At 37.8% G+C, this 21,269-nt stretch overlaps 1 protein-coding gene across 1 annotated transcript in view; it reads left to right on the top strand.

The window, feature by feature from the left end:
- The window catches only part of NKAIN3 (sodium/potassium transporting ATPase interacting 3), a 247,328-nt gene that overhangs the window by 6,294 nt on the left and 219,765 nt on the right, over positions 1–21,269 (top strand). Inside the window, 1 exon segment of the mRNA XM_036830086.1 lies at positions 6,584–6,664. Coding sequence (XP_036685981.1) covers positions 6,584–6,664 — 81 coding nt within the window.

Genomic DNA, 21,269 nt, shown 5'->3' with positions numbered 1-21,269 from the left:
AGGGGAAGAGGAACGGGAAAAACGAAGGGCAGAGGCCTGGAGAGAGCCGTGCGAAGTGCAGAGACCTGGGAGAGCAGAGGGTTTGTGCTCTGCAGCGTCGGGAACCCTCCTCTCTACGTGCTGCTCCAGCCTCCGGCTCTCATAGCCTCGCCCAGTGTTTGTGCTGACGGGCTAGCAACAGCCCTCACCCCTCGTGCTCACTTCCTTCCAGGCCCTTTAGCAGTTAATCACCCCCTGCTCCTCTGTCTCTGTGTCTTGAGCATGTTTTATAATCTGTTCACATTTATGTCTCCCCAACTAGGCAAAGAGTTCTTTGCGAACACGCAATGTCATAGGTGCTCAATAAATACCTATTATTTTTCCCATCATATTTCCCTGCCGGTTCCTAGCGTCCTCTTGCGATAGGACTGGGGTCACTTCTTTGTCTGGTATCTTTTCCTCACTTCCTTCTCTCGCTTCTCCCTCCTGCATGTTGAAGGAGGAAGATTTAGGTCTTTCAGAATCTTCAAAGAAAAATGTCTGTAAGACAAACTATCTACGTTTTTGCTCCTCTTGATTTTCTCTTGATGTGTATGCCAGCCAAATCCCTATTGTTTTATTTACTCTCTCATTCAAGACCCTTTCCCAGGAAGGGGAGAGAAAGGAAACAGTGAATTGTCAGGAAAGCTCTCCATGCCAACATGTCATTTGGTTTAATCTTCACAAATGTCCTATGGGTGTGCATTAGTATCCCTAATTTTACAGATAAGGCAAGAGTTAAGGAAAGGTTAAGTGACTTACCCAAGGAACCCAGATAGTAGATAGCAGAAATGGATGCTATTGTTAGGATTATGGAGTCGCTTTATCACGATCTATGCTCTGCTTCCACCGTCACATTCCAGATGATATGCTGCCATTGTCAATGTAAGATTTGACATTGGAAATGATCCTGCCTTACCTCCTCAGCTGATCATGGAATGTTGTTACCTATGTGGGATTCCAGATTAACTCTTATTCTAACATGGGTATAGAGTATCTATTTGGGAGAAATGCTGAAGAATCATTAGTCAATGAGTACGGGAAGTCTGTTCACTAAGGGTGCCTTTAATGGGAGGACTATCAGGGGTGCCTAGTTATGGGGAGAGTGGCTACTCCACGTTACCTTTATCACACCACCACTAGTAGCTCATCCCCGAGTTGTTTTCATGAATACTTTGGTTTGAAGCCACAGTTGGTGGTCTCCAGGCCACCAATTAATTAATTCCGATTAATTTTGGTATGAAAAAGCCTGGAAATGAATATGGCCTATGTCACACTAATCAAGGGATGCCTCAAAGGCACCCACTTCTCAACGGCAGTGAGAGGAGACCTGGGTCCAAAATCCATACTAACTTCTCACTGAGCGGGAAAGGGATTTCTGACGGCAGGAGATTTTTCTCTCGAACTTGGCCTCCATTATTGGCTGAAACAGTCACCAGCAGTGCCAATTCAATGTAATCCAGTTCAAGCTAGCAGACATTTTGGAGCACCAAGACACAGAGGGTAAGGTCCTGCCATTTCTTAAAGCAAACAGGGTTTATCACGGCCGAATTTAAAGAATTGATCACCCTCGTGAAAATGGTTAAGGTAAAGGGGCACGTAGAGCAAGCTCTCCAGTGTCTACAGGCAAATTTCAGACTCCTTAGGGTGGAAGTCAGAGCTTATAAAAACTGCTGTTTCCTTATCTCTCTCGCATCCCCTGCCCTCCCCTCCTTCCCACCTCGTGCTGACTGATTCGTGTTTTCCAAAGACCACGTGCTGTTTCTTGCCTCCTTGGTTTATATGCACTGCACCTGCTCCCTGGATCACCCTATTCTCCTTACCCATTTGGAAAAAATCTTAATAATTCTTCAACTGAATAGTCACCTTTAAGAGCCTTCTCTGGCCATCCCCCCTCCAGGCTAAGTGCCTCTTCCGCTCTGCACCCATAGATCCTGGTGACTCTATCCTATCTCTCTACACGGTTGCCATCCTTGCTTCCAGGCCCGTGTCATCTCATTCAACAGTGTCCTCCTGTATATGTACACGTAGAGCTGATTCACTTTGCTGTACAGTAGAGACTAACACAGCATTGTAAATCAACTACACTCCAATAAAAATTTACAAAAAATCAGTGTCCTCCTGGCAGGCAGACGGTGCCCGTCCATGGCTGTATTCTAAGCTATCCTGATGTGCATGGGCCTTTAAAGATGCTTAATACTTGATTAAACAAATAGTAAATTAATTAAAGGTTATTGGATGAAATTATTTTACTGGATGAACTAGACGGTGATTTCTTATCTCAGAACATGGCAACAATAGTTCTGCAAAAGAAGCTGGCCTTACTGCCTTGCTTCTTTCAATCTGAACACCAGGATTTAAAAGATAAAGTAGTATGTGCTGCTCTGCCTGCACCTACCATTAGCTGACTTATTCCTCGACTAATTTTTTTTCTAATAAATATAACATTGTGGGCCCCTGACACTGTATTGAGGAGGTCCCATTGCAAAGACTGTTAGAAAAATTCACCCAAGTCACAAAATGCAAGAGAGATAATTCCCCTTTAGTTACCATCACTGCTGAGAAGGTACAATTTACTATTTCTACATTTATTTTTAGAACATAAAACCAACTTTGTCATATGGTACTCTTTCGCTGATTAAAATTTATTTTAGCTAAGGTACAAGGTGGGATATATACATTAGGGATGCCAAGTGTAATCATAGCATTTGAATGCACTTTTGTGTTTCCTTGGCTGTCATATTTAACAGTCATAAAAAGTACTGTTCTGGAATCAGCTGTTTACTCCTGTCTGCTTTGCTCCTATGTCAAATATTTTAAAATCTTACTTACGAATTGTAGAAAGAGATTCTGCTCTACAATTATTGAAATCTTTATTATTTCATGGATAATAATTTAATCAAGTGGTTTTACATTAATTTAAATGCAGAAATATTAGCTAACTTGACAGTTTTTGAAGAAAGATTAACATTGGAATTAAAAGTAACTCAAAGCTTCCTTTAGAAATTAAAAAAAGAAAGCCAAGTAAGTATGCTAGGCCCATAAGTTAGTTATTTGGACTTTTATACAAATGTCCACATCCAAAGAACTGCAACTTGCTTTCATTTGAATTGTTATACTGGGAAATATCCCTACTATGTCATCATAAATCTCCCTCCAGAGTTACTGCTCAACATGGCAGTTAAGAGTGTTAGGTTTCCATTCAGTGGTCTCAGATTTATTTGCCCCTGGACATGAATACTAAACTCCAGAAACTATTAGAACAATGAGTGAGCAAGGAACCTACATTTTTTTTGAGTGAATCTAACATATTGAGTATAATATTGTATCTGATTGATACACACGGGAATGAATGAATGAATGAATGGCCTTCCTGGTAACTGGAAAACAAACAAGCTCAGGAAGTAAAAATAATTTATGTTATGGACTAATTGCTCAGTGAGAAAGGAATAGGCTGGGAGACTGCTAAAGTTCATTTCAATTAAAAAATGCTGAAATATCTTCATAAAACTATGCAATATCCAGGAAGCCACAGAGAACACATAGATGTTTTTCCATCTTTATGGGCACTGTCTAATTAAATTAGGATTTAAAATATGTGTACTGAACATAAGCAAAGTAGGATAGATAAATAGGTTGATAGATTATATTTAGATAGATAGATGATGGGTAAATAGATGGATAGATAATTATACAGAGTGATTTTTTTTTTTTACTTTGAGAAGTTAAGTCTTCTATACTTCAAGTATATCTGTGTGGCTGTCTGAGCTTGTAGGCGTACTCCAAGATAACCAAAAGGTATTTGTTAAAAATATAGTTTATCTCTTTTTTAAATTCTAGTTTCAATTGCATTATAAATAAATTAACCCACATCAAAAAGAAGAGAGGGAAGATAGCCAGTGTCTTATACCATATATGGTTCTAATACTTTCTGCCTCGGCAAAATTCCTTTGGATGTGTTATTCGTGTTGCTAGAAATCCTTTCCTCTTACCTCTGTGTGCAGACTTGAGTCTCAGGTGCACATTGAGGTATATGGTCTCCATCTCATAGCAATCCAAAATTCAACCATACAGGTATTCTTTGTTCTCAACAAACCAGTGTATTAGAATAAAGAAACTTACAATATTGCTTTTTAAAAAACTACGTATTTATATAACGCACGACACATTAATAGCAAAATACAAAAGAAATCATTTCAAAAACATAACCAGTTATAGAATATATATGAATGAATGAATTTTTGGTAAACTGGTAATCTGGTGAATTGGTTATTTGATAAATTGCAGAATTTGGGGAAGTGTTAACTTGCAAATTAATCTGTAGTCCTTTTCCTAAGATCTTTTAAAATGAAGACTCTCATGTAATGCCCAAGCACCCCAGCTCTGGAGTCAAACTGCCAGAGTGCCTATCCCAACTCTGACACTAACTACGTGGTGATCCGATGATTTCCTCTCTACCTTGGTATTAATGTGATGGCTAAATGACTTAATCTGTGTAAAGTGCTTAATCACAGTACCAGGAACGTAGAAAGCAGCGGAGTAACTCGTTAGGAATTTCGGAGCTGACTGTGGGAATCTACTCAGCCTGATCATTTTATCTTTGAATGTTTGAAAGTGACATCAGTAGTACAACTTGTGAGGGATCAGAATACACTTCCATCACTAAGTTTGTGCTATGATTTTAAGTAGAATTTTTTATTAGGTATTTTTTATAGCTGTGAGTTGATTTACTTTTCTAAAAGAATACTTATGGGTTTAGGCTTGCAGTCCTAATAATTAAGAATCATGTGGTTTTACAGTTAATTCAGTTCATTTTCTTACTTTAGTCTTGCTTTATTTTATGTCCTTCCCTTTACCTTTATCACTGGCTTTTTCCTCCTGAATTAGTGGTCTGCACTACTCTGTCACTCAAGTATACCCATAATTATATTTATTTAGAATGAAAAATATCAGATACCAGATGCCATCTGATTAGCAACATCTTTAAAATGTGTTGTGGTTATTGTGACTTTATCAGTTTGCAAAAAGTATACATTGAGAATGTAGATTAGCTATTTTCAATATTCATGGGACTATTTTGTGGTTCAGAAAAATGCACTTCAGTGCATTTGGTGCACTTTTAAGGAAACATCTAAGCCCACTCACACTAGAAGACTTTGCCAGCAGAAGGTATCAGGTCAACAATATCGGCAACGACCAAAAGCCTAAATATATATTTTAACTTATGTTAACTTTTTAACATATTTTCCAACTCCTCTAAATTTCCAGTGATTTTGGAGCCTTAACTCATTATTATAAATGTATTATTCTTTTAAAAAATCATAAATGACAAAGATGCAAAATGTAAATTGAATTTTAGAAAACGTTTAAAAGCTTCTGATAAGGTTTGTAAGATCATGGCTATTTTATACAGTGTTTAAAATTCATAAGTCTATTATTTGGCAGAGCATAGAAGAAGCTAATAAGTTATTTCAATATTTATCTTAATTTAACAATAGCTAATAAGTTATTTCAACATTTATCTTAATTTAACAATAGAAAGCAATAATTTAATTAGTATGCCTGTTTAAGAAGTTACGAATTCATAGATTTTTGCAGTACAATAAAATGAATGAGCAAACCATTGTATTTGATCTGCTCATTGTGTTGCCATGGTAAGTTCCATCCTGAGTCATCCAAGCTGTCCTATATGTCAGTTTTCCAGACCTCAGTGTCTTTGTCTGCCTAAGAAAGTGACTGGATGAATAGAGCCCTAAGACCTCTCTATTGATGAGTCTTGATCTAAGGCTACCTTAATTCAGTCTGACTAATACTCTTGAGGAAGGCGTTTCCTAATACATAATACATTAATAAAACCAATTAATCAATAAGGCTGGCATGTTTACAGTTTTTTGGTTGTGATTGGAAGGTATTTTCCCATTATGGAAATATGTTGCTTATTTGCTCACTCTTAATCCTACTTATTAATAAGTAGGATTTACTTATTAATCCTACCATAATTAGAACTTGTGTGCTTTTAAAAAATATTTTACATAATCATATTATATTCTATAATTATATTAGGGGCATACACTCCACTCAATAAAATAGTCCAACAGTTGAAAGGTTGTTAATTTTACTCCGTACATCCATTTTCAAACATGATCCTCATTCAGGGATATGGAAGTGAAGGGTTTTGACTAACATTCCTAAACCCTTGATGACTTATTATTATAACTAAAAGATAGCTAGCTAGCTAGCTAGCTAGCTAGACCCCAGAAAATTTGCATAATTGTGTCCCTTGGAAAAGCTGGTAGTCAGAAAACAAATCAAATCAGTGCTTGGATTTAACTTGCATCTGCAAGCCAGCAAAGCACTGTAAAAATAAATCTAGTTTTATTGGCATCTACTTAAAGCAGTAGAAACTATTGGATTTTTAATTTCTAGAGATCTTAGGGGACCACATAAGGAGCATTCTTTTCCAGAAGACACACTTATTGACATTTTTATTATCGATTTATTTAGTATGCATGCCTTTCATCTCCACATTTTTCTTCTCTTTCTTCCCCCAACCCTTTCTTTCCAGTATACAGTATGGACTGCCCTCTGGGTCACCTGGAATGTGTTCATTATCTGCTTCTATTTGGAAGTAGGTGGGCTCTCTAAGGTAAGTCCATCATGCTTTTAAAGTACACTTTTAAAAAGAATACACTAATAAATAATCTAAGTAACATTACAAATGGAATACTAATATATATGTGTATACAGTAATCTAAGCAACATTACAGATGGAATACTAAGTATATATAGTAATCTAAGCAACATTACAAATGGGATACTAATCAAAAAAGAGTTTGGATACCATTAGAAAGAATAACCTTGGGAACATGTTAATACAATGAAACTCTGAAACAATGGCCTTATGATTTAGTTTGTTAAGCTGTCATGGAACTCAGCTACCAGTGTATCCTCATGTCCAATTTAAAAAGGCCTAATGTCCAATTTAAAAAGGCCTAATGTCCCAGTGACCACAGCCCCATATGTTAAGTGAAAAATGGCTTTGAACATTCTTGTGTTTAAAATGGGAAAAGGGATTGACTAAGATGTAAACGTAACAAACATGAATAGCAAATTGCTATCTTTGCTTGAATATTAATTCTGGAAAAGTAAAGTTTGTCAGAGAAGGAAATCCTCATTACAGTAAATGGAGCATACGTTTACTGACAACTAAATACATCAGTGCAGTGATCCCTATTGTGAAATCCTGATCAGAAAAGAATTGTCTTGATGCAACATGATACAAATATTATTTCTGTCTGTCTAGAACTCATGTCAACAAAACACATAATTTTCATTATGACTCTTGCAGAATCATCTTTTGATTACCATCCAAATGGAAGAGCATCTTGGGTTAAGCTTCTAGTTATGTTTCTTAAGCATTATTCTCATAAACCAGCACAGTTCCCACTTGAAATCGTAGAGAAGAAACCTAACAGTATAATTACAAAAAGAATAAGAAAGCTGTAATCTATCTTTTCGATTTCTTGTTATCAACTATATTTGTGCAAACATTCTATTGTTGTATGATAGTCTCAAATTTTCTTTAAGTAGCATTTGTGGTTTAGATCTTAGAAAATTTGCCTTGACCAACACAGAGACTTTTAGAATTGTTAGGCTCCGCTGAAGTCCATACGCTAACAAAGAATTTTTGATTTAGCCAAGCAGCAAATATCCCTGAAGGGTTTTCTCCAGAACCTCCAGAGGTGGTTACTCTTTGTTCTACACTATAATAACTTTATAATTAGAACTTGTCATCATTTTCTCACATTGGCAAATGTATTCAGGAACCAGAAATGACATTTCTGAGTTACATGCAAATGCACTAACATCTACCTTTACCTCTACCTAATTTCTAAGACAGAAGAAAGTACTTAAATCAGTGCCCAGTGATTATCTGTAACATGCAGATTATAAAGTAATTTTAAAATGCAATTTTATGAATAAAATAGTTATGGATAATAAGTTAAGCATAGCATTTTTCAACCCATAACATTTTGTAACTCATGATTTGATTGGTCATTTTAAGTCATACTTTTATTTCACTGGGTGGAAATCATCTTTTATCTCTTTCTCTGTTAATTGGTTTGGAATAAATTAGACCAGAGGAAATTTGTTCCATGGAATTGGCATCATAGTGTGTTGAAAGAGGACTGAATTTCAAATCATAAGTCTTGGATTCAAATCTTGTCTTTAATGCTTATAAACTATGGGCCCTTAGGCAAAGCACTGAACCCTGAAAGTCTCTGTGAAATATAAAAACAGGACCAGCTTCACCAATAAAGACAGTAATCAGTGTTTGTTTGGTGTTTCGCATTGTTACCAAATATGGTAACTCAGGTAAGCTGCAAAATAATCCTGTGATGTGATTTTTTTTAAATTTTTAAAAACTATAATAATAGTAGCATTGATTTGTTCCCCAAAGGCTGATTTCCCTCCACGGCTCAAGGTGACCTTTGTGAACTGTTTCTTGTAACTGCTTTTCTAATATCAATGTGCATGTCAAGAATTTTTTTTTTCCTCGTTTCTTTGGGTTCAAGGTTAAAAAAAATGGGTATAGTGGTCCCAGTTACTCATTTCATTACCCGTTTAAATGCCATTAAGCAGTCAACCAAGTATTCTAGATCATAAATAGGATAGACGACTCCAAAAGGAGCATCCTAAAGATTTTCTGTTGGTCTCTATTTACTGTGTCAAAGGCTGGTAACCTCTCCCTGGCTAGCCACAGGTAAGCCTCAATTCCAGCCTGTAGGGAATCTATTCTGCAAACTAGAGCAGAGTTAAGGACCCTTGATAAACCCAAGCACCTCTGCCATTTTTTTCCAGGTTGTACCCCATTTCATAAGATATTCCTTGTCCACATGTGTTAGTTTATATACTACCTTTCTAGAGCCCTCTATCTCCTGTTAGTTCATGAAGCCATTTCTTGGAATTACCCACTTGGATAGATTAATAGAAGCCTCCCTCTACTTTGATTTTTGCCCAAAAGGTCCATTCTAAAATGGTGAATCTTTCTCAAAAGACCGGATTCAGATTAATTTCCACAACATCTCTATGGATTCGGGTGTTATTCCAATGACAGGCAGTACTGAGCCATTCTCGTTAACTAACAGTGTACTCGCCTGGCCACGAGCAATCATATGTCTGGCCTATTATGGGGACTCTTGATCACAACCGTCTGATTTTCCCCTTTGCTGTTATCTGCCCATCAGCTTGGCATCATACTTTTGTCACTGTGGTCTTGAAGGTCCTGATTCTCCCCAGACCTTCCAGAACTTGAAGGAAATGGGAATGTGTGCATGTATGTTGAGGTTGAGGATGACTGTGGGTAGGTGACCAAAAGTGCCTGCACTTTCGTAATCTACTGGAGCCTCAGTTTCCTTTTCTGCAAAGTGAGGAAGAGCACAGCACTAGTTTTATTGGATTGTTGAAAGAATTAAGTAAGATGATTCATACAAAGAACTTAGAAGGGATCTTGGCATATTGTGAGGTTTCAGTAAAAAGTGGTTTTTATAATTGCCGATCAACATCATCATCTTTATTATTATTGAGAAATTAACAGACGTCATGGTCCTCATTCTGCAAACCTGTGGTACGTATATTTATTACTATGCAAGAGCTGTAAAAGGGAAGAAAATGTGGGACTGAGTGACTTGTTTAAAAAGTATGTAACAGTCCCTTGTGATAGGACCTCAGATCTGCATATTAACTTCACAGCTGTAACACGATTAATTAAACCCTTTCCTTCAACATGTAAATAGCGTTTTTGAAATTCTTCTGCAGCTAGATTCTCCTGCTGTCCCTCCTGCTCCCCTTGGAAGGACTTTATGCATCTTTGGAGGCACTAAGACTGTTTTTCATGCTGTACTTTAAGATCACCAAGGGTACAATTAATAAGTTATTGCTGCTTCTTTGGAAGTCCCAAGACTTGAAATCATTTTTTTCTTCCTAGGAATCCATTCAGAATTAAATATGAAAACCCAACTCATTTGCTACATTTAAAGATACTGAAAGACAAGTTATGTTGAGAACTCAAGTTGTACTTGTTTTTAATCCCTCCAAAATTAAGCTGATGCCTTATGGCATCTTTTTGATTACTCCAAATGGTAGAAACTTTACGCTAATATTTCTTCTAATTGACTTTTCCTGAGAGATGTATGGAACTTACACATTACTGATCCTAGAGAATTTTCAGTGTGCCACATTTTCCTAGAATTCTGACTGTGTGTGATGGTGCATGAGCATAATTTAGACATAAAAAATGAATGTATAGAAATTCTCTGTAGACTTACATTAGTCATGAGCTTTGATCAGGGGTTTTCTAAAACTTAGGCAGGAAGCCTGGGAGGGAAATGGACTAACCCTTCCTGATTTCTCCTCTGTACTGGCGTTCACGTTGCCTTCGCACAAAAGGGAAACTACCTATATTCGTTTCTCTATATCATGTCTTAATGACTGTGCTTTTTTCATAGTACCTGATTTGTGGGTATTTTGATTCTTAAAGAAATCTAATTGATACAGCCACTATGGAGAACAGTATGGAAGTTCCTTAAAAAACTAAAAATAGAACTACCATACGACCCAGCAATCCCACTACTGGGCATATACCCTGAGAAAACCATAATTCAAAAAGACACATGCACTCCAATGTTCATTGCAGCACTATTTACAATAGCCAGGACATGGAAGCAACCTAAATGTCCATCAACAGATGAATGGATAAAGAAAATGTGGCACATATATACAGTGGAATATTACTCAGCCATAAAAGAAACAAAATTGAGTTATTTGTAGTGAGGTGGATGGACCTAGACTCTGTCATACAGAGTGAAGTGAGTCAGAAGGAGAAAAACAAATACCGTATGCTAACACATATATATGGAATCTAAAAAAAAAAAAAAGGTTCTGAAGAACCTAGGGGCAGGACAGGAATAAAGATGCAGACATAGAGAAAGGACTTGAGGACACGGGGAGGGGGAAGGGTAAGCTGGGACGAAGTGAGAGAGTGACATATATACACTATCAAATGTGAAATAGATAGCTAGTGGGAAGCAGCCGCATAGCACAGGGAGATCAGCTCGGTGGTTTGTGACCACCTAGAAGGGTGGGATAGGGAGGGTGGGAGGGAGGCTCAAGAGGGAGGGGATATGGGGATATATGTATACATACAGCTGATTCACTTTGTTATACAGCAGAAACTAACAACATTGTAAAGCAACTATACTCCAATAAAGATGTGGAAAAAAAAGAAAGAAATTTAAGCCATTTCCCTAAATGGCAATAATAGCACTTTCTTATCCTCTTTTGACTTAAATCATCACCATTCACTCGCAAGGGTTCTCTTCTCTTGTGAGACTCTTCAGTTGAATATTTCATCTGAGCAGTCTGACAGGGTCAATGAGATCATTCTTCTTTTTCAAGGCTCATTCTTGTTACCTAGCCTGAGTTGTTCCTCTGTACTTACTAGGAAAAATCTCTTTCTTGATCAAGATTCATTTTCCTTCAAGGTTGGATTCTTCCACTAACTTTGGCTTTGGGCAGGCACTTTCAAGTAGGAAACGTTTAGGCAATTCAGAGTTCCGTGCAGAAGTTATTGCATAGGAAACAGAACTCCCAATCCCCTTCAGCTGCTTACAATCCATCCATTATTCTTAATAAACATTCTAAATATTTTTATGTTTCAAAGAATTCTTTTTCTGTGGGCAGTTTCAAACTAAATAAGTGATGCATAGTGCATTTCTTTCTTTACGTAAATACAACTTGCTGAATCTAGCAATGAGTATTAAACTTGCATTTATCCTTTCCTTTTGATGATATTTTCCTCAGACATTTTTTAGAAAGAACCTTGAAATGTGATGTTTATGGAGGGCTGAAGCTAGGATACAAAATGTCTGTATTTGAGAATAATGTATCAGCAAATGATATAGGAGTAGCCTCCAAGAAACCAAGCAAAACTATGCCTACTTTTGAAACTACAAGAATGATATCCTTTTTACTGTATCATGAGGTAAATAGCATATCTGTATCAATGAGAATCTTTGGAAAAATGCTTAAACTTTCAGTTCACTGGAATAACAAAATATTTTATGTTCTGAACTAATATGTTAGTATATATTTATCCTGCTATCCTGAAAGAATGCTTTTGTCTGTAATATTGACTGAGGGAATGGGAGATTGGAGGTGATGGTGGACATCTAGCCAGTTATTAAAGATTTATAAAGGAAGAACCATCACAATCTGCTTCTGGGCATTAAATCGAAATGAGACCCAAAAGCTTGCAAATGTTTATTGTTTCCTACACAGTCCTTTACCTAAGTGATGCAATTATGTTCTTTTATTTTAAAAAAAAAAGTAGCAAAGCTGTGTAAATATAGTTATGCATTCCTTATTCCAAAGGACTTAAACTATACTTTTCCCCTTGGCTTTGGTCTAAGTGAACATAACTTCTGAAAATAGCATCTTCAGTGTTCTTTGTATGGTAAGATAATTGTTTTCCCTGTAGCTTCTTTTCCACAGTAAAGAAAATTATAAGCACATTTAAACTCAGTATTATATTTTCATAGATTTCATCAAATACAAACATTTTGAAAACCTTTGCTTAAAAAATCCAATTTGCTGCTACGTTATAGTCCAATGACATACAGAAACCACAGTGAACTCAGTAATTGCTGCGGCCTGGGTGGTGTTTGGAGTTTTTAATCACAAGTTTGTGTGATAATCTTATGTCCTTCTGTAGAGGTTCAAATAGTTTTTTCAAAAGAGCAAATGGATGTATTATTCGGTCAACAGTAACTCTATTTATTGCTGCAGAATGAGAGTCTTTGAACAAAGCCAATGCAAATATAATTGAATATATATATATATATATATATATATATATATATAATTGAATAACTGGGTTATTGTCTCAACTCAGTGGATTATAATCATGAAATGGTTTTGTTTCTTTGAATAAGCTGTCTCCGAACTATTTCATCTCCAACCCTATTCCCATTCATTATCACACTGGGTAACAGATTCTGTGTACAAGTTTGGTCATAAAAATTAGTCTCCTGTCTGATTCAAACCTGTTCTCCTCTCACCAAAGCTGACCATGCTTACAGCCTTTACATACCTCTCTCTCCTCCCTTCTCTTGACGCCACTCCTCAGGGAGAAAAGACAGGACGTAGTCAACTTCTATAGCCAACCTTGAGCTGATGGTGGAGTTTGCAGAGATCCTTGACCTCATGCCAGCCTTAGTCTTTTCCAGCCACTCGTAACAGCTGCTGCTGATGTGACAATCTCCAAATTGGCTAATTCTTCTACTAAGTTCAATAAAACAATATTTTTAATAGATCTATAATTATTCCAATAGATGTAAGTTTGTTAAGCCACTGTTTATATAACATTAAGCCATTCTGCATGGAACTTGGCTGCTAAATTTCCATGCAGGCATTATTTTTTTTAAATTTTGGAATATGCAGAGAAACCACACTTTATAGCTTATATCCAAATGCTTTGCTGTGTTTTTAAGGCAATTTAAAGATGCTACTGCAAAATTTTTGATGCAGTCAGTTGAACATAAGATCATTTTAGAACAAAATGTAGTACGGATAGAACATGAGTAAATGCCGTTAAGATTTTGGATTTTCTTGTGATGTTAATTAGTTTGTTCTGAAGACACAATCTCTTTGTTGTGAAACATTAATTAAGAATACAATCCCGGGGCTTCCCTGGTGGCGCAGCGGTTGGGAATCCGCCTGCCAATGCAGGGGACACGGATTCGTGCCCCGGTCCGGGAGGATCCCACATGCCGCGGAGCAACTAGGCCCGTGCGCCACAACTACTGAGCCTGCGCGTCTGGAGCCTGTGCTCCGCAACAAGAGAGGCCGCGATAATGAGAGGCCCGCGCACCGCGATGAAGAGTGGCCCCCGCTTGCCACGACTACAGAAAGCCCTTGCACAGAAACGAAGACCAAACACAGCCATAAATAGATAAATAAATAAATAAATTTATTTAAAAAAAAAAAAAGAATACAATCCCGGTGAAGAATTTCAGGTGACATTTGCAACGGTTCATAAAGTTATAGAGACAGATAAACACATTTAGTTGCATTTATTTACTTTTTTAAACCAGAATAACAGCATATACCACTGCGTAGCCTTATAAAATAAAATAGCACCACATAGTCAAATTATAACTGATGAATATTAAGCTGGAGGGTCCTGCAGGAACAGAGGAGCCTAGGATAACAGTTACTCAACAACTACTCTCAGAGAGAGGCAAACGCAAGTCATTTGAATGCTTTGTATCAAATTTTCCTATGTAGTCTGTGAGAGTGGGAGGAGGGAAATCACAGACAACAATAATCATATCTCAAAAGTTCTCTTTGCCCAGAGAAAGTTTCTCTTTGAGCCACTGGGTGGCTGTGATGGCATGAGGAATTATGGGCCTGAGGCTTCAGACTGATTTGGATTAGAGCCTTGAACATAGATGGCCCTAAAAGTATCTGTGCATCCAGTCTGTGATGTGGCTGGTTACAGCAGCTGCTGGAACCCCAGCGCTGGACCACTGGCTGCCCCAGCACGAGAGTTCTGGATCCCTGGCTCAGAAAGGATAAGCTTGAGAATTCAGGGGGAACTGAATGATGATGAAATCAGTCAGAGTTGCCGGGAATGATGTGAAAACTGAAAATGATCGGCCAGAAGTTTAGTGTCAAGGATGAGAAACGGGAATGGAGATGTGTTTTGCTTTCTCTCGACGCAGGGAGGTGCTGATGGAATGACAACTTAGAAGTCCTTGTAAGGAGATGCCGTTTGGTGTGAAGCTCCTTACAAGTCATGTCTGCCCACCAGCCGGGCTGACTGGCGTGGCGGCCAAGCATGGACCTGCCCAGGTTAGAGAGGCCGGAAACAGGAGCCATTCCAGCCCCCCATGCATGTCCTGTTTGAGGGCCGACAGAGAGGAAAACGGAGGAAAAGTGCCTGGAGCAAAGACTGCCCAGAAGATGAGGCCGAACTGGCTGGTCCCAGCACAGACCACCGAACAGAAGCACAGGGTGACGGAATTAAAGGGGAGAGGGACACAGGAAGTATCTGAGTGTCCAGGATTCGGGAGGACCCCTCCGCCACCCCTTGGTAGCCCTCAGCGTTGATCCCCCTTTGCCTGTTTTCTGACTTGGGAATAACAGGAGAAGTACAGCAACAATATTCAGTTGTGTTTATTAGAATTGTCAGTGTGCTTGCCTGTTAAAATCAGCACATCAAAGCATCCGGCGGTCTAGACTCCTTAAAAATGTGGCTTTTTCCTGGGAACTCTCAGCCTGCTTCAGAAACTAGATGGAATATTTCACAGTCAGATAAGAAATGAAGCTGAGAAAACAAATGAAGACATTAAAAAAGTAATTCTACTTTATTCTTACAGAAGCTGGTATGGTTCAAGGTCTCTGAGAACTTATTTATGGAATCTGAATATCGGTAGTTCTTAATTACCTAAAGGCATGGGAACTTTAAAAACATATATTTCTAAAATTAAAATTAGATGGGGAGGGACAAAATTGAATGAAATTTAGCTAACTTAAAAGAAAAGGAAGAATATCCATTTGCTAAATTAATTTACAAATGGGAAATATAACTTTCTATGAAAATCATATCATTTTCCTAATTTTGTAGGTGTTCAACTACATCCATCTAATCACTCTTTCATTAAACAAATGATGGCAGAAATTTCTAGTTATCTTCCATTATCTAGTCCCCCTCCTTCTGGTCAAGAGTCAGGGAAAATCTACCTGTTTGAGGTGCAAGTGCTAAAAAACTATTTCCTTTGCCTTTATATGAGCAGGTGTGATCTTCTAAGTTCTGGCCATTAAGATATAAGCAGAAGAATTGTGAAGGCTTCTGAAAAGGCTACTTAAAAGCTAATTCAGTTTAGAAGCAGGCCCAAACTTAGTGACTTGTAGAATACAGTCTTACATTTAAAAGAATACAAATCTTACCCTTCTTCTATAGATCAGAAATCAGACATGAGTCTCGATGGTCTAAAATGAAGTTGTGAGACAGCCACTATGGAAAAGTGTATGGAGGGTCCTCAAAAAGTTAAAAATAGAACTACCATATGATCTAGCAATTCCACTTCTGGGTATTTACCCAAAGGAAATTAAATCACTTTCTCGAAAAGATATCTGCACCCCCATATTCATTGCAGCATTATTTGCAATAGCCAAGACATGGAAACAACCTAAGTGTCCATCATCAGATGAATGGTTAAAGAAAAAGTGGTATTTTATAAGAATATCACTCAGCCACGAAGAAAAAGGAAATCCTGCCATTTGAGGGAACATGGATGGTCCTTGAGGGCATTATGCTAAGTGAAATAAGTAAGACAGAGAAAGACTAATACTGAGTAATACCACTTACATATGGAATCTAAAAAAACAAACTCACAGATAGAGAGAACACATTAGTGAATTCCAGAGGCAGGGCGTGGGGGGTTGGAAACATGGATGAAGGTGGTCAGGAGGTACAAACTTCCAATTATAAGATGAATAAGTCCTGGGGATGTAATGTACATCATGGTGACTATAGTTAACAATATTGTACTGTATACTTGGAAGTTGCTAGGAGAATAGATCTTAAAATTTCTAATCACAAAAAAATTTGTAACTATGTGAGGGGATGTATGTTAATGAGACTTACTGTGGTAATCACTTTGCAATATATACATATACAATAGTGTATGTCAATTATAGCTCAATATAACTGGGAAAAATTAAAATAAATTAAAATAAAATCAAGGTGTCAGCAGGGCCGTGTTCCTTTCTGGAGGCTCTGGGGGAGAATCTGTTTTCTTTCATTTTCCAGCCTCTAGAGGCTGCCCACATTCCTCCCTGTGTTCAAAGCCAGAGATGGCAGCCCAAACCTTCTTATGCTGCCATCTCTCTGATTTTCTGCAGCCAGGAAACGTTCTCCACTTTTAAGGACTCCGGTGATTAGATTGGACCCACCTGCCATAACAGAGGCTTATCTCAGCATTATCAAGGTCCTTCACTTTAATCACCTCTATGAAGTCCCTTTGCCATGCAGGGTACCGTATTCACAGGTTCTGAGGGTTAGGACATGAACATCTTTGGGGACCACTATTCTGCTACCACAGTGGTGCCAACCATTTGGGACTATGCGGTAACCTTAAGGATGTCAAGGTTGAGATGTCAACCATGTCAGCCATGAGGATGTCAACCATGAGAATAACTGAGTAAAAAGAAAAAAGGAGCCTGGGACCCTAACTCTGTGGAGCTTTTGTATCAGCCCTGTGTTTCCCACGCAGATTTCTTTCATATTGGGGGGGGCCACTCTTGGGGGGGGCTTGAAATATGCAGCTGAAAATAATACCTGACCAATCATATATAATTCTACAGATCATTTCACCTACCATTTACTTGGTTCAAAGCAATGTGCCAGGTAATAGGGCCACATCCAGTTCCTGCCTCATAAAATGTTCTATGTCATAGGAAAGACAGACATTAAATAGGTAAAAACAAGAAAATGTAACCAGTGTTACGATGATGAAGGAAAAAGGCCTCTGATACCATAGAACAGAGAACATAGCATCACCGGCATCAGGGAAGGTTTCCTAAGGAAGACAGGAAGACACACTCAGTAAAGAACAGCATTACAAGTACCATGCTGACCTTTAAAACACAAATGCTGTTATTGACCTACCATCCACGAGAAAAGTGCTTTGAGTTGCTACTTTTTTTTTAAATTCCCTATAATGAATTTTCATCAATCCACCCACCTCCATCCCGTATTTTTTCTCCAGACTCTCTTCTGGCCAGCATACATTGGAGAAAGAACTCCATGGGGTTACATGCATCAGAGCCAAGGTCACTACCCTTGGGAGGTGGTCACATAAGGACATGCTCTAAACAAGGGAGCTTTCGAGGTACAGATCATGACTACCAGTGGCCTGGAAATATGTTTAGGAACAGTTGGGAGAAAATGCCAGAATGCTGGAAGTCCTTTTGGGATGGTCTGGAGTTAATTTCCCTGAGCATAAATAGACAAATGTGCTCCTCAAATATACGAGTGTTTCACTGCACAACTGCACTATTTAGCTTAGGGCCAGTAACTGATTCAAAAAGTATTTCAAGGAAGGGCAAACATGCTTCCTGCAAAATCCTCTGTGTGCTACTGAAAGAAAAATGGCCTTGAGTTAAGAAGTCTTTTCAGAACAAGCACTCTATCCCCATACTTATTTTAGCAACAAAAATTCAATTTGGTTGAGCTGTCTGGAGAGTTGATTTGACCCTGTTTCCAGAACAATGTGCGATGGTTTGAAGGCATCATTTCTACGTGGACCATCTACGTTTTCGCTTATACGTATAATTTGTCATTTTGTGCTTGTCCTTAATTCTAGAATTAATAGAGAAAACACTTCCTCTGTGTATTTGAAGTATCGGGGTGCCTTAAGACTATTTTAAGTATTAGTGTGAGAGGATGCTCTGTCCTGCTTCTGGGCAGCAGAGAACAGCAGAGGCACTGATTGTGTAGTGAGCTGTGCTCACCCTTAAGTGAGATCCTGAGACAAAGAGTGTAATTATTATTTCCTACATACGATTAATCTTATATGCCGAGAACATGGTATGAATTTCACTTTAGTATAAAAGGCAGACAGGCTACTGGTCCCTGAAATCAATGACAGTCAGAAGAGCCTAGACATTGGGTGATCTGATGAATAATTTAAGACTGATTTGTTAACTGTGCAGAAAGTGAAGTTAGCCGTGCAGGGAGACACATTGTCAATTGCCAGCAATTTACTACGTTTTTGAAAACCGCAAGCAGCAATTTACAGAAAAGATTAGGCCAGTTACTGTACATGTGTGACATTTTCTTGATTTAAGATGTCAATCTGGAAAGCTGTTCACTGGCAACTGGAGTTTGGAATGAGGTTATAAAGTTTATGAAGAACTGCTTTTGCCTGAGAATGTCTATATTTCTGCTCTGGGGGACCCCTGAATGCACACCTCCTACTGGGATTAAATGTGCATATGCAAATGAGCGCTGTCAGAGAGGGTGATGCACCTGCTCTGGGACCATTAAGCACCTTTGCATCAGTCAGTGCCCTAATGCACTTGTCCCTGAGAAAGCATGGTGATGGGCTTTATTTCTCGGAAAAGAAATCATTGTCCGTATATTTCTTTAGTCCTGTGCCTTCTGGGGGGTATAATCACTTTCATCCTGTACCAGAAGTTTACTTTGCTATTCATAAGAAGCTGATTAAAGGAAAATCCCATTTTTATTAGTGTAATTTCTTTCCACTTCTTTTCCCTATTGGAACTAAGTCAGTAACAATAATTTCTTCATATTTGAATTTGTAAAAAAGTAAAATGAAGGAAACCTTAGCCCCCGGTGGAATTTGATACCGTAAAGTATCCTGAAGGACAAGTTCTATAGGAAGGATATGCATCATTTACAGCATCTCATAATTTAAATACAACAAAGGATAACCTATGATTGATCATTTTTGGAGCACTACCCAAAAATGGACTTTTGATATACTTCAAAATTTATACTCAATGTTTACGTTATCGACTTCTCCAAAGATTCCTAGGAAGCTTAAACATTGCACATCAGGGTTGTAATTGTAATTCCTCTTCTGAAATCACAGGTGTCAATAGTAACTATATTTTTAAATGAGTTTAGTTTTCCAGATGAGAACCAAGTCAATGTGTATCATTGTTAGCAACAAAATCAATCTGAAAACTAAGACAAATACCTTCTTTCTTCTGCTTTCCACTCTTTCTCTGTTTGCCCATCTGGCTGGGTCCATAAACTCTTACAAATTGATGGCAGCTTTTGTGTTTCCTTTAATCATTTTTTCCCACATGTTTTTCCCAAAAGGAGAAAACAAGATGACCACTTGATAAATTATTTTTTTATCTTCTATATCCAATATTAAAAGCAAAATATAGGATGTGAGAAATTTACCATTAAAGCCAAGAATCAAACTGTTTAATAGCTAGAGGTTAGTATTAGACCACAACTCTGGCTTTACCCAGAGGCTTTTTTTTTTTTTTAAATCAGTAAAATTAAAGTCCACATGAGTGGACAACTTTTAAGACATTACACTAAAGACTGACAGAGCTCTTCAGTGGCTCGGCAGACTTACTGTCTTGACATCTAAGGCAGTAGAAAAACACTCTTGGCAAACACGTAAGTTTTTAATTACTTACACAATCTTGGCTTTGGGTGACTCTAACCAATTAAATCTTACAGTTTCATTGTTCATTCTTTGTCTATAGTATTTTTAATGTAAAATATATGTATACTTTCAGAAGGGGAAAAAATGTTGGCTTATTTAGAGCTAGCTTTGTAGACAATAAAATCAATGTTTTATCTGTTTGACTAAAGATTAGATTGGGGTATAATAATGCTGGCAGCTAACAGAATGCCTTGCATGTAGGAGGCTTTCACCATTGTTGAAAACATCAGGAAATGAATTTCCAAGGTCTAAATCGTGATAGGTTTACCCACTAAGACCCCTTGATGCTTGGATCAGAGTATAATGATTTTTGACTTGATCTATTTCTTTACCTTTAGAAACTCCCTACTTTATTTTTCACTAAATCATCAAAAGCCTCATGTACTTTATTATGAGTACCAAACAGAGAGGTGGTTTATTACATTGCATTTATATTGTGTTTTCCTTCAAGTAGCTCAAGGGGCTTTACAAAACATGACAGCAGTCATCAAAACACTTTGTTAGGCATGTAAGGCAAGAAATAATGCTGGTATAAATGTACCAGAGGCATAATGCTTACTGGAAAATGTTCATTTTCTACATATTTTTCAAGAGATGATCTTTTTTAGAAATTTTCTTTAAAAGAAGTTCCAACTTGCTTAAAAATTTTCTTTTCTCAGCTTTGGAATCAGACATTTTAATGCAACAAATTCATTGAGCATCTTCTCTGTGCTAGGTATTATTGTAGGTGCTGAGAATATAACTGGGAGATGAAAAGAACCTGCTCTCACGGAGCTTTTATTGTAGTGAAAGAGACATAATATATAAACAAATAAATACATGACATGACATCATCTGTTAAGTGCTATCAAGAGAAAAAAAGGCAGGATAAGGGGATAGAGGGTGACTTCATGGGAAGATGGAGTTAAGAGGCCCAAGTGGCAGACAGGAGCAACTCATGCAAAGATACGGGAGGATGCCAGGTCCCCAAGATGG

This window comes from Balaenoptera musculus, chromosome 17 (assembly GCF_009873245.2).
Source record: "Balaenoptera musculus isolate JJ_BM4_2016_0621 chromosome 17, mBalMus1.pri.v3, whole genome shotgun sequence".
In the NCBI taxonomy this organism is placed as follows: domain Eukaryota; kingdom Metazoa; phylum Chordata; class Mammalia; order Artiodactyla; family Balaenopteridae; genus Balaenoptera; species Balaenoptera musculus.
This window is presented reverse-complemented; position numbering and strand designations above follow the sequence as displayed.